General features: G+C 37.4%; 1 protein-coding gene across 1 annotated transcript in view; it reads right to left on the bottom strand.

Annotated features, from left to right (window-relative positions):
* LOC126284310 (wee1-like protein kinase) overlaps positions 1-7,937 on the bottom strand; it is a 79,670-nt gene extending 71,733 nt beyond the window's left edge. Inside the window, exons 1-4 of the mRNA XM_049983144.1 lie at positions 6,069-7,937; positions 5,669-5,798; positions 4,083-4,210; positions 2,564-2,788 (exon numbers count right to left, since the gene is read on the bottom strand). Of these exons, the coding sequence (XP_049839101.1) occupies positions 2,564-2,788; positions 4,083-4,210; positions 5,669-5,798; positions 6,069-6,595 (1,010 nt within the window). The 5' untranslated portion in view covers positions 6,596-7,937. The remainder of the gene's footprint in view (positions 1-2,563; positions 2,789-4,082; positions 4,211-5,668; positions 5,799-6,068) is intronic.
* Between the last annotated feature and the right edge of the window lie 7,416 nt (positions 7,938-15,353).

Here is a 15,353-nt window from a genome sequence, read left to right as displayed (position 1 = left end):
ACACCCAGGAGAAACACATGCTAAGTATGGGGGATAAGTATGGAGAAGACCCACCATGGTTTAAAATGTGGCGGATATTTGTGGTTTATCCATGTACCCAGGACTACAGTGCTCCTCAGAAGGCCAGAGGCCACAGTAGATGGGTTTTGGGAATTGCAACTGTCTCGCCACAAGTACATTGTACAGAGCAGCTTTTTATTTATTCTAGTACATTTTTGACGTTTCGAAAGTAGTTTATACATATAGGAAAGTATGGACTAAAAGAAGAAGAAAATTGTGGTAGTCGCTCGCAGTTTGTATGTTATATACTCGTGTATTCCTTGAAAGAAAAATCTCACAATACCTGTAAAATAAGACATAACACAGTTGGTAACAACTGACAATAACAAACGTAGTAGAACCAACATTTTATTAGCGGCTACCTGTAGTGTTGGTTTACACAACTCTTCCCTGCATTGTATTATCCTATTTCGACTATCTCGTGACAAATGATCAGTGTAGTAAGTATTATATTCAAATGTTTTATGCTTTACTTTTTGATATATTCCACACCCATGAGAATCATCTCATTTTTTGGGTCTATGGAACGAAAACTGAATCTAATCTAACTTCTTTCAAGAGGCCTACTTTTTCTTAGGTTATTTCTGAAATCAGTGAAGGTATTTTAAATTCTTCTTGCGACTCCAAGGAAGTATATACTTTTGTCACCAAAAGTGTTTCATTATATTGAAATAAAATTACATCAGTGGTCTTAACGACACATATATACCATTTGGTTTGCTTTCTCCACTGAAAAACAATTCATTACAAAAGATGTTAAATATATAAGATTTTTGCTCACATGTTAAGCAATACAGAAGTCCTTTAAATTTTTTTGTCATCTTGTGTCTTTACTTAAAATAGAGATCTCAAAATTTGTCAGGGAAAAGTGCCAGGACTTGTCTGGAAACCAGGGAAATCTCAGGGAGTTTCATTTGGGGTAACTTGTGACAACATGGAGATCATTCTCACACGGTGATTGTACTAACATACAATCATTTTGCTGTTCTACACACTCTTACATGGAGGGCATAGTAATAAAAATCCCTGCCGTAGAGAAGCAATTGAAATCGTTTTAAAAAAATAATCAGCAGGTCTACATGGAATCCCAATTTGGTTTGTGACGCCATCCTCATTTCATCCAGATGCGTGATGAAAGAAGTGAAGATTGCTGGCCTCAGGTGTGGAGTGCAAGTAGGGCTCATGGTTTGCAGCATTGTTCCAAGAGTTGATAGGGGTTCTTTGGTTTGAAGCCGAGCGGAAGGCCTCAACTGAAGGTTATGTTGATTCTGTGATATTCTTTTCTATAGATTTATGGTCTGTGTTAAGGGATGGAGGTGTGAGATACCTCTTGATATGTCAGTGGTCACAACCCAAGTAACAGACATCAATGCTGACATTAGCCACAAGTTGCAGAAGACTGGACCCAACATGCATGATAGCCACAGTCAAGGCCACCTCCAAATCTCTAATGGCATTTATAGCCTCTGGGCCGGGAATGCACAGTCGACAGCTGTGCAGCTAGCCAATCAGGGATCAGCCTGTTTCAGTATTCCGTACTGTGTGAACTCACATCATATTGAGCACTCTACCATGTTTTGTGTGCTTAAAACTATGATTTCCGTGGATTTTATCATAATGGTTTAAACACCTAAAATGCAAAAAGTGTTTCGCGCAAGATACCTTATTTTTAAAGTATACTCATTCTTCAAATGTGAGGCAGATTCAGACAAACCATTGAGTGACATTGCCAAGGTGCATGAACATGACATAAGTCTACGCAGTGTTAGCCAATTTGAAAACGCACCATTCCTTGTAAGATGGATGGCCAGAAGTAATTAATGCTGCACGAACTCAACTAGATAGTATGGCATGGTACCATATGTGTTTGTAAGAGCTGGGCAGAAATTCTTAAGTCTATGCAGACCACCCCCAACCTCTCCGAACACAAAAGAATGATGCCAAGTAACATGTTATCAGTGGTGAAAAAAACTGACCGTGAAGTCATAAATAAACAATTAGATTAAGCTACTAAACCGACTGAAATCTGGGCCTGTGTGTAAAATTCAGCATATTCAATGAAACAGAACTACAAAGGCAATAAACCCACATCAATAAGTAGAATCAGCTCCAAACACCTCAGAAATAAAGTGTGGCTAACTACTTCATTAAATTTACAAAAGCCATAAAGAGGTGTTTGGGAAATATTGGGAAAACAGAAATCTGAACAGGCTTACTACATATTACTAGATTAACACTGTCAATAAAAGGTAGAACATTTATTCTAAAGTATTTATTTAATGCTTATAAAACTTCTGTCCAAGTCTTTCTCTCGCTTAGGAGACAAGTAGCATTCTTCCAGAAAAAGCTAATAAATAATGTCTCAAACGCTATTCCTCATTCTACAAATAATTATTTAGCAAGGTGAAAAATGTGCCCTGAATACTTACTACCCTTCAATACTGAGGAAGCAACACTTACATTACGTAACAGCAAGAGGGGAAAAAAAGGACAAGTACTTTACCTGAGTCCTTCAGCCACATGAGTTAAGAGTTGACGCATCTCTGATTCTGAAAATGCAGTGCCAGTTCTGTGATTTTCTACAATGCGATCAGCAAGGCTACCACCATTGCAATATTCATTCTGAATTATCATATGGTCATCTTCTGCCCACGCAGAATAATAACGCACAACATGTTGGTGCTTTCCCAGAACAGCATGAGCATATACTTCATTGAGAGCAGCTTTCCTGTCAACCAAGACATTTTCTAATCACAAACTATCATAAAATAACAAAGATGTCTGCATACCAGTGGCCAAACCAGTAGTGTAGAATGCAATAAACAGAAACACTAAATACACCACTCCGACAAGAAATACCCTACAATTCAACTATAAAATTTGGGTCAACAGAACCATCCGATTCCAGAAGTCTGCTTCAACCCATGACATAAGGGTGTTATAGTCTCTCTCCGTGTGTGTGTTTTGGTTTTGTTTTTCATAGTTGTAGGTGTTTTTTTGTATCAATAGTTATGGTTGACTCGCATAGATCAAATGAAATGACCGATTCTAATTTCCATAGTTTTATGTGTAGGTACTGGTGTTCTGGTATCATCAGCTGTGGTCAAGGGAAATGTCCGATTCCAATTTCCGTAGTTTTTTTCTGTAGGCATTGGTGTTTTGGTATAGTCAGCTGCAGTTGACCTATATAGGTCAAGGGAAGTTGCTGATTCCTGTAGATTTTGTAATTTTGTGCGCTTTGGGATCGTGGTGTGTTTTTTTTACTGTTATATTTAGTTCGTCCCCTCCCTAAAACCCCCAGTTTCCCGTGGTTGTCCCATTAGTTTGATTGTATTCTAGTAGGGAGATGTTGTAGTCTTATTTATACATATTTTCGTGTTTGTTACAGTGTGTATGTTGTGACATCATTGGCACCATATTGGAGACACTTAGAATATATATTTCCGCCATACTGATGACATCTTAGGTCAAAGCAGACAGGTGGAATCAGACACTTCCGCAATCCCTAAAATTCAAAGGACATTTTAAATTAAGTAGGATTCAACATTACATGTAGACTGAGATGTAGGTGCCCCACGATATCACAAATTTAACAGCGTCAAAGCAACTTCTAAGCCAAATTACCGCATCTCAAAGTAACTAAAATTCCGGACTGCACAGAAAACGAATTCTACAGTAATAACAATATTATTTGTTACTACATTGGTTCTGCCGTAATTATGTCAAGGGGGTTCGCATTTTACACAGTTCCTATAATTAAAAAAATTAAAAAGCCTCTACATGCAAGATAACTGAGCAGCTGAGTCTGAACTTAATAAGGGTGCGCACAAAATTTGCATAAAACCATAGCCCGAACACTTCCTAAGCACACTATACCCCAGAAACCTTCAAATCTGAAATGTTTCACATCAATCTAACTAAACATTGGTATTTGAAGATGGTTGCCATGATTTATGTCAAAACATGTTTCCTACAATACCCTAGAAATATTTTAACACTACACAAATTATAAAAACACTTACTCATTAGCACTGCCAGCAATTGGCTTTATACTTTTCTTTACTGCATATATACAACCATCAAGTCTGTTGATACACTTAAATACAGTTCCAAACTCTCCAGTTCCAATAAGTTCAAGTTCATGAAATTCCTGGAAAAAATATGGAAACAAATTGTTATGTCTTATTTATATTTCTTTCAGTCACTGCATTCATCTTCCAACATGTTCTCAAACTAGTAATTTGTAATAGGCAAAACTAAAAGATGAATATATCTGTGACCAAGAGCCTTCTACAGACATAAGAGCAAATCCTGACAATTGTCACCGCCTTCTAAGCGAACCCTCACTATCTGTCTTCATTTTGTAATAACACAACATTACCTACAGCAATTTCTTCAGTGCCTTTCTCTCTATCTCTCTCTCTCTCTCTCTCTCTCTCTCCCCAACATCAAATTATATTGGTTTTACCGTTCAGCAATTTCAGTTGACAGTTTCTTCACTGTAGAAGCAGCAGCAATTCATAACAGTAGACAATAAGAGGGAGAGTAGATAAAGTTGCAGTACAAGACATATTGTGGAAGATACAGCTTTATAAATAAATGAGAATACTTTAGCACTCAACATATATACAATATACAGGAACAAACAAGTTCAACAATATTATGAAAAAGATAGTTGCTACTCACCATATAGTGGAGATGCTAAGTCTCAGATAAGCAACAAAAAGACAGTCAGTAAACACACACACACACACACACACACACACACACACAACAGCTGATGAAACCAGAGACTATGATGTGTGTGTGTGTGTGTGTGTGTGTGTGTGTGTGTGTGTGTGTGTGTGTGTGTGTGTGTGTGTGTGTGTGGTGGTGGTGGTGGTGGTGGTGAGGGGGGGCTGCATTTGCACAAGTGTGTATATGTCTTCTATTTTTGACAAAAGCCTCACTGACCGAAAGCTTATTTCTGACAGTCTTTCCATTTTGCCTATTTGCGACTATATATGGTGAGCAGCAGCTTTCCTTTTCATAATTTTGCAACATTCCGTTATGGATTTTAAATGTTTAACAAAGAATTTCAGGATGATCAGGTCACTACCAGTTTCTCAAGATATGTCAAAAATATAGGGCATCTTCCAGTTTTTAGGAAAGTTTGCTATCAAAATGAATGAGTCCACACTATCAAAAGCATCAGTTGCTGTTAAACGCACACAAAATGCGAAACCTTGTTACATCTGACAAGGATTAAAAAGTGAATCGCATAAGGAAGGGCGAGAGACTCAATTTTGACATAATAATGCTAATTACACAGATATCAAACATTAGACTCTAGAGTATACAGGAAGTATTCACAGAAAACATTCCTATGAACCTGACAAACTACCTCCATGACAATTTAGCGAATTTAAATGTCTCGTCTGCTTAAAGCCCCCCCGCCCTCCCCCACTAGTTTTATGACTTTAACAGTGGCTCTTATGAAAGACTGCAATACAGAGACTCACATGATTACTCACACTGATAAAATATTTGTACCACACAGTTCTGACTGCAAGCCAAAATAATACAAAAACGCTATACACAATTTATAATATATAGTTATATGTTTAACCTTGTGGTATCTTGAAATATTTGAATCATGGAGAGCCAGCTTCTTTGTAGGTTGTTCCACTTCATTATCTGAATCATCTGATGCTGCCTGGATAACAATCGAGGAACCACGTGAAGGCGGAGGTGGTGATCTACAAAGGAAGATCAAGTACTGGAATATTGATGAAAGTTGCTGTAAGATTTCAATAACTTAAAAGTATTATACTTCGCATACACATGTATAAGAGTTTGGGTTTAAACTCTGTTTCGTTTAAAAAAATAATAATAAAATAAAAAAAACAGTCTCGGGAAACGATTTTGCACTAAACTGACTACCTCCCTATATTGACACACAGCAGACGCCAATTGTGCAACACTGTACAAATATGACAGAACATCAAATAAAGTACCACGATACGCACCCCACAAGACTCCTCTTGGATCTAGATCTCTTTTTGCTTGAAAGAAGCATTCCAGTTGGCGTGAATGGATTTATGTTAGCTGCTGGCTTATCGTTATCGCTGTTTTCTCCTGTCGAAGCTTCTGGGGCGGTAAATAATCTTGATCGAGGACGCCCATTTTGTCGCCTGGCAAGACAAAGGTTGGAACGACGTAAAAACGGCGTCGAAAACGCTGTTCCAGAACTATTTTCAATTATTGTCTTCGGAGTAAGGGGCGAATCGAGAAGCCTGAGTGCACGGACTCCTTTGTACGGCGGGGAAAGGGACACCTTTAAATTTGTAGAGTTTGTCACATCACCACAACTGTTAACACTACACTCGCGATCACGAAAATCTAGTCCAAAATGTAAACTTGATTTTTCTTGCTGTAGCTTAGGAGCTCCGTCCTCATTCGAAGTGTCATGATCAAAAACCGAACTGTTGTTAAAATCATAGTTATCATCGACCGACGAATCAAAATCTAAAATCCTCGAGCCTGACTCTTCCATTTTTCGAAAACTTCATACATTAAAACGTTTCACATAAACACAAGCCACTAAATCTTACAAAACGAATGGCGGCAAATCATAACTATCACACGTTAAACCGGTAACCAACCACTTCGCGGGATTCAGAGGCAAAGCGAATAATACGAATACCAACATAACAACATCAAAATACGACTGTTATCAGTTTCGATTGTTGAATTATACTTTATTTCGCACTAACGACCAGTTTTTCAAAATTTAGTCACAAAAAAGTTATAAATGCCATATAATCATCAATAATAAATGGAACTCAAACAGCACACCACTTTTAAAGACGATTTTCGACCAACGCTGCAACTTTCTGAAACTGTGAAATAGAAATTACTTCTAGATGAACGTAACATACAGTTTAATATTAGACAAATTATCCGATCATCGGTCATATGAGAGAGCAAGCTATTAAGTAAGGACAATCTTAAACAGGGACAGTGATACATCTTTCAGATCAAGATAATTTGAATACTGGAGTACTTCAAGGAAGTTTGTTTGGCTCAATACTGTTTCTCATTTACATTAAAGACTTCCCACTACATGTCACACAAAATACAACAGTTTCATTCGTTCATCACAGCAATAAAATAATTACTGGGAGGACAGCAGAAACATTAGGAGTAAAATCTGACAAGGCACTTAGAGGAGGGCACAACTGGTAAACAACGCTTAGTACAAAAATACTAATAACATGAACTCTGATACAAATAAAAAACAATTAACACAACAAACCTTAAATTATGTAATAAGTTTACAACATGTGCATGTAGCACAGAAGTTTTAGGTATTTGTGTTGATCAGTAATTAAAATGGTAAATGACGATATCAGGGTACTTGGAAAAAGAATTAGCTCAGCACGCTATGCCACACGATATTAGCAATAATGTTTAATAGCTCGCTTCTAAGAATAACATGTTTTGCAGATATATGTACTTCTATCAAAAATTATGACATACTGCAATACTCTGGGGTCCAAATGCTCACAATATGGAAAGTGTGTTCAGACTGCAGAAACAGGCCGTCACAATAATAAGGATGAGTCATGAAAAGGCCCACTGCACCGAACTGTTTAAAACATGGGATATTTTGAGAGTTCCAAGTTCTTTCAAACTACAGTTTTTATGAAATAAACTTGTAGCAATTAGTAACAAACATCTCAACACAGAATCACAAAACCAGACACGGCAGTTGCTAGTATCTGTATAGAAAGAATAGCGTGAAGACCCAAATACTATTTATTACCAAGGAGTCAAACTATACAGGGCGAGTCGCGTAAGACGAAACACCCCCATTATTCCGGGGGCGATTGCACGTATCGACAAGCGGTGCTCGGCGAATCATAGCCTTCGACCATTCTGTGGTCGAAGATCATAGCCGACTATGGGGCACATACTTTGGTACATGCACAATAATCACAACGTTTATATTGACCGAAATAATGAGGCAAGTACATGTTTTTTAAATGGGACGCTATACTTTTTTACCATTATCCGAACGCTCTGGAAAAGACGCGTATAGTGATGTAACGCATGTTGCTATTGTGATTCAAACTTCGCTTAAAATACGCTGGGAAATATTGTACGATTGAAGGTCGAGGCGGTCGGATTCGCCTGTGACCAGCAGGCGAAGTTACCGTGCTCTATGCAGTATGCACGGCCTACGCGACGTAGGTAAATCCTCATACGCCTTCTTTTAAGCAAAGTCCGAATCACAATAGCAACCTTCCATTACTATACGCGTCATTTCCAGAGCGTTCTAATGATGGTAAAAAAAAGTATAGCGTCCCATTTAAAAAACATGTACTTGCCTCATTATCTCGATCAATATAAACGTTGTGATTATTGTGCATGTACAAACGTATGTGCCCCATAGTCCGCTATGATTCCCTGGGAACCGCATGCCGATATGTGCAACCGCCCCCGGAATAAACGGGGTGTTACGTCTTACGCGACTTACCCTCTATAATAAATTACCAATAAATCAACAACATAAAGGTACATATAAACTTGAAACATATCTTACACTATATTTACTAAAAAAACACTTTTAGCTTGGTTAAAGAGTTCATGCAATAAAAATTATTACAAATAAATCATTAGGGTGAACAGCAATAAAGTAGCTAAAGTGGCTGGAATATATTTGTAGGCTAGGTAGCACATGTCTAATTTCGTAAATTATGTCACATAATATAAAAATTGATGTTTATTATAAGAGGAGTCTTCTGATTCATTTCTCTTGCTTAAATCAAGTTCAACTGTTCCTTTAATCTAACCTTCCTTATTTCAGTGAGAAATAGCATCCCTATATTGTAAATTTCTTATGTAGATCATGTTTTTCATTATTTTTATTTAATATACTCTGTTGTCATTAAGTATTTAGTAAGGTAGAATGTTGACATCCATACAAAGAAATTTGCCTACAAATGGATGAATAAATAGAAAAATATCAGAAAGGGAACACATTCAAAACTCAGCCAAAACCTTACCACAGCTATCATGTGAGCCTCTTTGAATTTTATCAGGAAATGGACCAGCAGATAACTGCTTTTATCAAAAGCGATTATCATTCTTCAATTGTACTGATCACCTAGTGCTAACAGGCACTTTTTTAATTTGGTAATAGAGGTTTCAGACAAAGTTTTAATACCAAATAACAAGATATGTTTGTGTGGAGACATAAATAACACACAAATACAATGGATGAAACCAACAGCAGTCTCATGTACATTGTCCACATTCGATGCAAATACAGATATGGAACATTGTGTTGTACATGTATACAGGAAGCAATGTAATGCCAAAATTCTCTTTGTTCTGTACGATATTTAAAGTAAACTGAATTTAGATGTGGGATTATCTTCTGTAAAATATTAAGATTAGATATTAGATTATTAGACAGATGATCAACTCGATGTTTCCAGGTCACTTTATTATCTATATACATTTACACAAAAACTTGCAGAGTGTGTGTTAGCCAATACGCTTTCATTTATTATCATTTGTTCATCTGATCCACCCAACCGAAATCACACGATTTGGTTTTTGAGTGGTTAACCTTAAATTTTGACCTGAAAACTAATGTAAAAAAATTAAAAAACGTTTTCACTATAAATTTTTGCACTTGCTTAGATAGACTACCTGAATATTTTGTCCATCAAAGAACACACATATCAATGTCATACATAGTGAGGATTTGTTCATTATCTAGAAGTTAGTTAAATTTCTCATCATAATAAATGGACCTAATAATGAATCCTGTGAAACACAAAATTTTATGATTTTTGGTCTGAATCTTTTCTTGTCTATGATAGTTCTGTTTCCATATATGTTTTAGAGCATTGTGGCTTGTTTATTAAATATAACTCTAGTAATGTCATAAGATTTCCACTGAGAGCGCCATCTGCAAGTTTTGACAGTAATGTATTATATATTTATTTATTTATTCGTGTCAGAAGCATTTACAATATATAAAATAATGTACAATATTTACATGTTGTTTGTAGATACATTTACAAGATAATTATTTACACTTTTGCCGCCCAGAAGTTAGCGACCTCTATTGCATTTGGCGTTGCATGTAGCAGGTCTTCTGTTGTGCATGTTGCTGGACATTGGGTGCACTGCAGCAGGTGGAAGGTCGTCTGCGTTGCTCCACACTCGCAGAGTGGCGGCTCCTCTAGGAAACCCCATTTGGTCAGATTGCTCTCACATTTCGTGACACCCGAGCGTAGTCTGTTGAGGGATCTCCATGTACTCCAACTCTCTGTGTAGCCGGGCGGTAGTCTTTCGCTTGGTGTAATCCATCCCACAGTACTGGTAAGCCTTGCATTCCATAGTTCGATTCGGCATTGCTGTGGTGCCCCAACTAGAGCCTCAGTAGATCTGAGGAAGCTCTTTCTGGATTTTAGTCGTGGATTTGCTGGCTGATAGCCATATAGGGGGTGAGCTGCAGAAGTTTATGATTTTTCCTTCTCGCTTTTTGCTGCTACCTCCCGGCGGATGTCGGGGGGTGCAATTCCCGCGAGGCTGTACAGTTTAACCAGAGGAGTAGGCTTCAGGCACCTGGTGATGATACGACAAGTATCATTAAGAGCAACATCTACTGTTTTGGCATGGCAAGAATTGAACCACACTGGGCTTGCGTATTCTCCGGCAGAGTAACACAACGCAAGGGAAGAGGTTCTCACAGTGTTGGCGTGTGCTCCCCACATTGTGCCTGTTAGCTTTCTGATGATATTGTTCCTGGCTGCCACTTTATGCTTGGTATTTAGGCAGTGCCTCTTGTATGTTAATTCACGGTCAAGGGTGACCCCTAGGTATTTGGGATACATACAGTGTTCTAGTGATGTTTCTTCCCAGGAGATTTTGAGGGCTCTAGCTGCCTGTCGGTTTTTAAGATGGAAAGCGCAAGTCTGTGTTTTTCCAGGATTTGGTATCAACTAGTAGTGTATTACGATGTGCTCTGTTCAATGCTTTTGAAAGGTCCTGTTGCTTTCTTACTTCCACCTTTTTCTGTAGAACTTTTTGTAATAATTGTGCCGCTGGTGATATTGTACTCCAGTCTCTTCTAACCCATGCTGGAAGTACCTTAACTGTTCCAATGGCCCAGCACATATTTTACTAATTTCTTTTCAGTAATGTTACTAAAGGTGGAAATTACTGTGATCGTCTGCAGTTCTGGAGAAGCTTCTTATCTCATACATTTAAACAAAGACTTGAGAATTTTCAACTTCAAGTTACCAAGGAATATACTATTCTGAAAAACACAGTTTTTTAAGTGATACAGTGATATAACTAACTACAGCTTACATTTCTTTAAAAAGCAATGGAAAAATTTCATCGTCTCTACTGACTTTTTGCTCTTCAGACTATTTATCAGCTGAAGAAGATTCTTTATATCTACCTCAAGACTCTCACATTATTGTAATCCTTCTCCTGTTGATGAGTAGATAATATACAATTCTCAAACAAATATCACTTTCTGCAATGTCTATAAAAAGCCTTTAAAAAGCTTCATTACTATAACTGGAGCACTTACCTGTCTGTTGCTAACATTAATTTCTATATACTTTAATTTGCAAATTGACGTTTGAATTTCTCTCAACCTGGTCACTGTAGATCATCAGGCTTTCACAACATAAGCTAACATGTATAGCTCTCTATGTAGAATTAAAAACTATCTAAATCTAATACACACACAAGAATTTATCATAACCTTGATCATCAAGGCAGAAGTGAAGCCAATACTGTGTTTCTCTTCATTCAGCAAAACCCATTTGCACTAACGCCAATAAGTCAGATGAGTTACTGTATTATCAGCACATTTGAAGGCTCCCTACATAATTATTGCAACAAAGAAAAGTTATCATCTGCATATGGTACAATAAACATTCTAATAATTGACTGTGGGTCATAAGCCATTTTCTGCAGAAGGAAAGGGCCCAACATAAGTCCCTGTTGTATGCTTACCTGAGCTTGTTCTATATCAGACATTTCTTTGTCAACACAGACAATTTGTTTACGATACTGTAAGAAAAGGTTTTAATAGTTTATGGTTCTTGTAGGTTATTGCCTGGATTCCATAAGTGTACATTTTTTTCTACAGAACCAAGCGTTTTCCTTAGATGTATCATTACAGAATACAACAAGGACTGGAAATTTGCAGAATAGTATAACTAAACTAGTACACACTCATTCACCGACTAGCAACACTTGGAATACCATGCCTTTCCAATTAGATTAGAAATGCAGATCGAACTTGTGGAGTATTTTTGCGCAAAAGATACGATATTCAGTTTATTTTACTGTCATCTGAAGAAATATGAATTACAAAAATAAACATTCAAAACGTTAGAGTTACATTCTTAAGGACATCCAGAGACCATTAGCAATCACTGACAGCTTCAAAAACTTTGAGTAAATCAAGAGAGCTGAAGTCATGACATCCATACTAGAATTCTTTACTAACATGAAGTGTTGAGTACTATCGATATGGGACTTCAAATTGATTCCATATGTCTAGATTTTCAAAAGGCTTTTAACACAGTAGCTCACAAGCTGCTTGTAATCAAATTGTATGCTTATGGAATATCGTCTCAGTTACGTGACTGGATTCGCGATCTCCTGTCAAAAAGGTCACAGTTCCTAGTAATCGACAGAAAGTCATTGAGTAAAACCGAAGTGACTTCTGGCGTTCCACAAGGTAGTGTTATGGGTGCTCTGCTGTTCCTTATCTACATAAACGACTTATAAGACAATCTGAGCAGCTGTCTTAGGCTGTTTGCAGATGATTCTGTCGTTTATTGACTAGTAAAGACATCAGATGAACAAAATTGAAAAACGATTTAGAAAAGAAATCTATATGCTGTGAAAATTGACAGTTGGCCCTAAATAATGTAAAGTGTAAGGTCATCCACATTAGTGCTAAAAGGAATCCGTTAAACTGTGGTTAACGGTAATCAATCGTATCTAAAGGCCATAAATTCAACTAAATACCTAGAAAACACAATTATGAACAACTTCAATTGGAAAGAACATGTAGGAAATGCTACTAAAGTGACCACCTACACTACCCTTGCCCGTCCTCTTTTGGAATACTGCTGCATGTTGTGTGACCATTACCAGATAGGATTAATGGAGTATATTGAGAAAGTTCAGAGAAGGGCAGTACATTTCGTCTTATCGAGAACTAGGGGAAACAGTGTCACAGACATGATACAGGACTTGGAACAAAGACATTTCTCATTGTGGCAGGATCCTCTCACGAAAGATAGAGGAGTTCGTTTTTTTCTGATCGCTGTTCAGGAGTGGAAGAATAGAGAATTATTGTAAAAGTGGTTCGATGAAACCTCTGCCAGGCACGTAAGTGTGATGTTAAGAGTAGCTGTGTAGATATAGATGTAGATGCAGAGGCTATTCGAATTTCTTAGCGACCTTAACCACAATGACAGAAAAAAAAATCTTGTTGTTACCACAGACTGCAACAGACATGTCATGTTTCACTGGGAACTATATTCAGAATATTTGCACAACCACCAGCAATGTGTGACGAAGCAGGTTATTATGGGATAACATTTATTGCAGTAAGATACCTAGATGTGGAGTGCAGTGAATGTACAGGAGGCTGCAAACTTATGTCTCAGCTTAGCACATGTGTCGCTATTAGCCTGCATGAAAATGGGCTTCTGTGTCATTTAGAGCGACCGTATATTCATACCCCCTAAGAATCTAAATAAAACATATTAAATATTAACCGATTATTTTCAAACTTGGTAGAGATTCAGAAATTTAGCTAAAACCACCAAACCGACATTCATGGTGAAAAATTCATTTAGGAACGATTACAATTTGTCTTTTGTTACCATTTGAACTCATTCACAGAGTTCTCAATATACAAAATCAATTACTTTGGATTTTTATTTTCAAAACTTAAATTACACATTTTGTAGTCTGAAGAAGAGAAATTTGTTAACATGGAGTATTGATTTAAATGTCAGGAAGTCGTTTCTGAAAGTATTTGCATGGAGTGTGGCCAGGTTTGGAAGTGAAACATGGACAATAAATAGTTTGGACAAGAAGAGAATCGAAATGTGGTGCTACAGAAGAATGCTGAATATTAGATGGATAGATCAGATAACTAATGAGGAGGTATTGAATAGAATTGGGGAGAAGAGGAGTTTGTGGCACAACTTGACTAGAAGAAGGGACCGGTTGGTAGGACATGTTCTGAGGCATCAAGGGATCACAAATTTAGCATTGGAGGGCAACATGGAGGGTAAAAATCGCAGAGGGAGACCAAGACATGAATGCACTAAGCAGATTCAGAAGGATGTAGGTTGCAGTAAGTACTGGGAGATGAAGAAGCTTGCACAGGATAGAATAGCATGGAGAGCTGCATCAAACCAGTCTCAGGACTGAATAGAACAACAACAGCATAAAAATTCAGAAAAAATAATATCTGTTTATTATGTTGTGTGAATAAATGAGAATGAGTGAGAGTGTGTATGTGGGACATACGAAAAAATTCAATATTATGTTATGTACAAGACTACGTAACTGGAACGTGGGAAAGATGTAATCTACCCACAATGCTGATGACATATTCTAGAGGTAATTGATTTTGTAAGCAGGCTGCCATAATATTAGTTTAAAGTGCAATCGTTTGCTAAATTATTTTCAAGATTAATTTTATTTCGTTTTGTTTTATTAAATGTTGTGTTAGTATTTGAAATTTGGGATGACATAAATAACTTTCTGAACAGTGATTGGCTTAGGCGAGTTTTGCGGCGAGAATGGTCTCAAAGGATCATTCTAATTGGTCCACCAGAATGATCAGCCAATCAGAATTAAGTAATTCCCGCGCATAGCTAGTTAGATGCGCTGTGAGTGAGGCAGTATCGAGAGAGCCGCTCGCCAGCTCTGGACGCAGAAGGACATGTTAAATATGATGATTCTCATTATGTGTAAAATGAAGGAATATTGAGTTCCTCGCGTTTGATACAGGTCGTGGCTAACGCCGATGTAGTTACGAACAGTTTGACGAAAGTTTGGGGTTTGGGGAGTGTTTTGTTGGAAAGTTAGTCGAGTGTGAACTTCCTGCCTTTATGAAAATTCCCTGTGGTGTATTCTATATTCAGTTATGGAGTATATGGAGAGCAAAAGAAACCCACTGAAAGGACCGAATGTGTAACTCATTTATAGTAGCAGATCTGTGACTGTGAGATCGCGTC

Source organism: Schistocerca gregaria, chromosome 8, assembly GCF_023897955.1.
Source record: "Schistocerca gregaria isolate iqSchGreg1 chromosome 8, iqSchGreg1.2, whole genome shotgun sequence".
Classification (NCBI taxonomy): Eukaryota; Metazoa; Arthropoda; class Insecta; order Orthoptera; family Acrididae; genus Schistocerca; species Schistocerca gregaria.
Note: the sequence above shows the minus strand (reverse complement) of the source record. Positions and strands in the feature narration are given on the sequence as shown.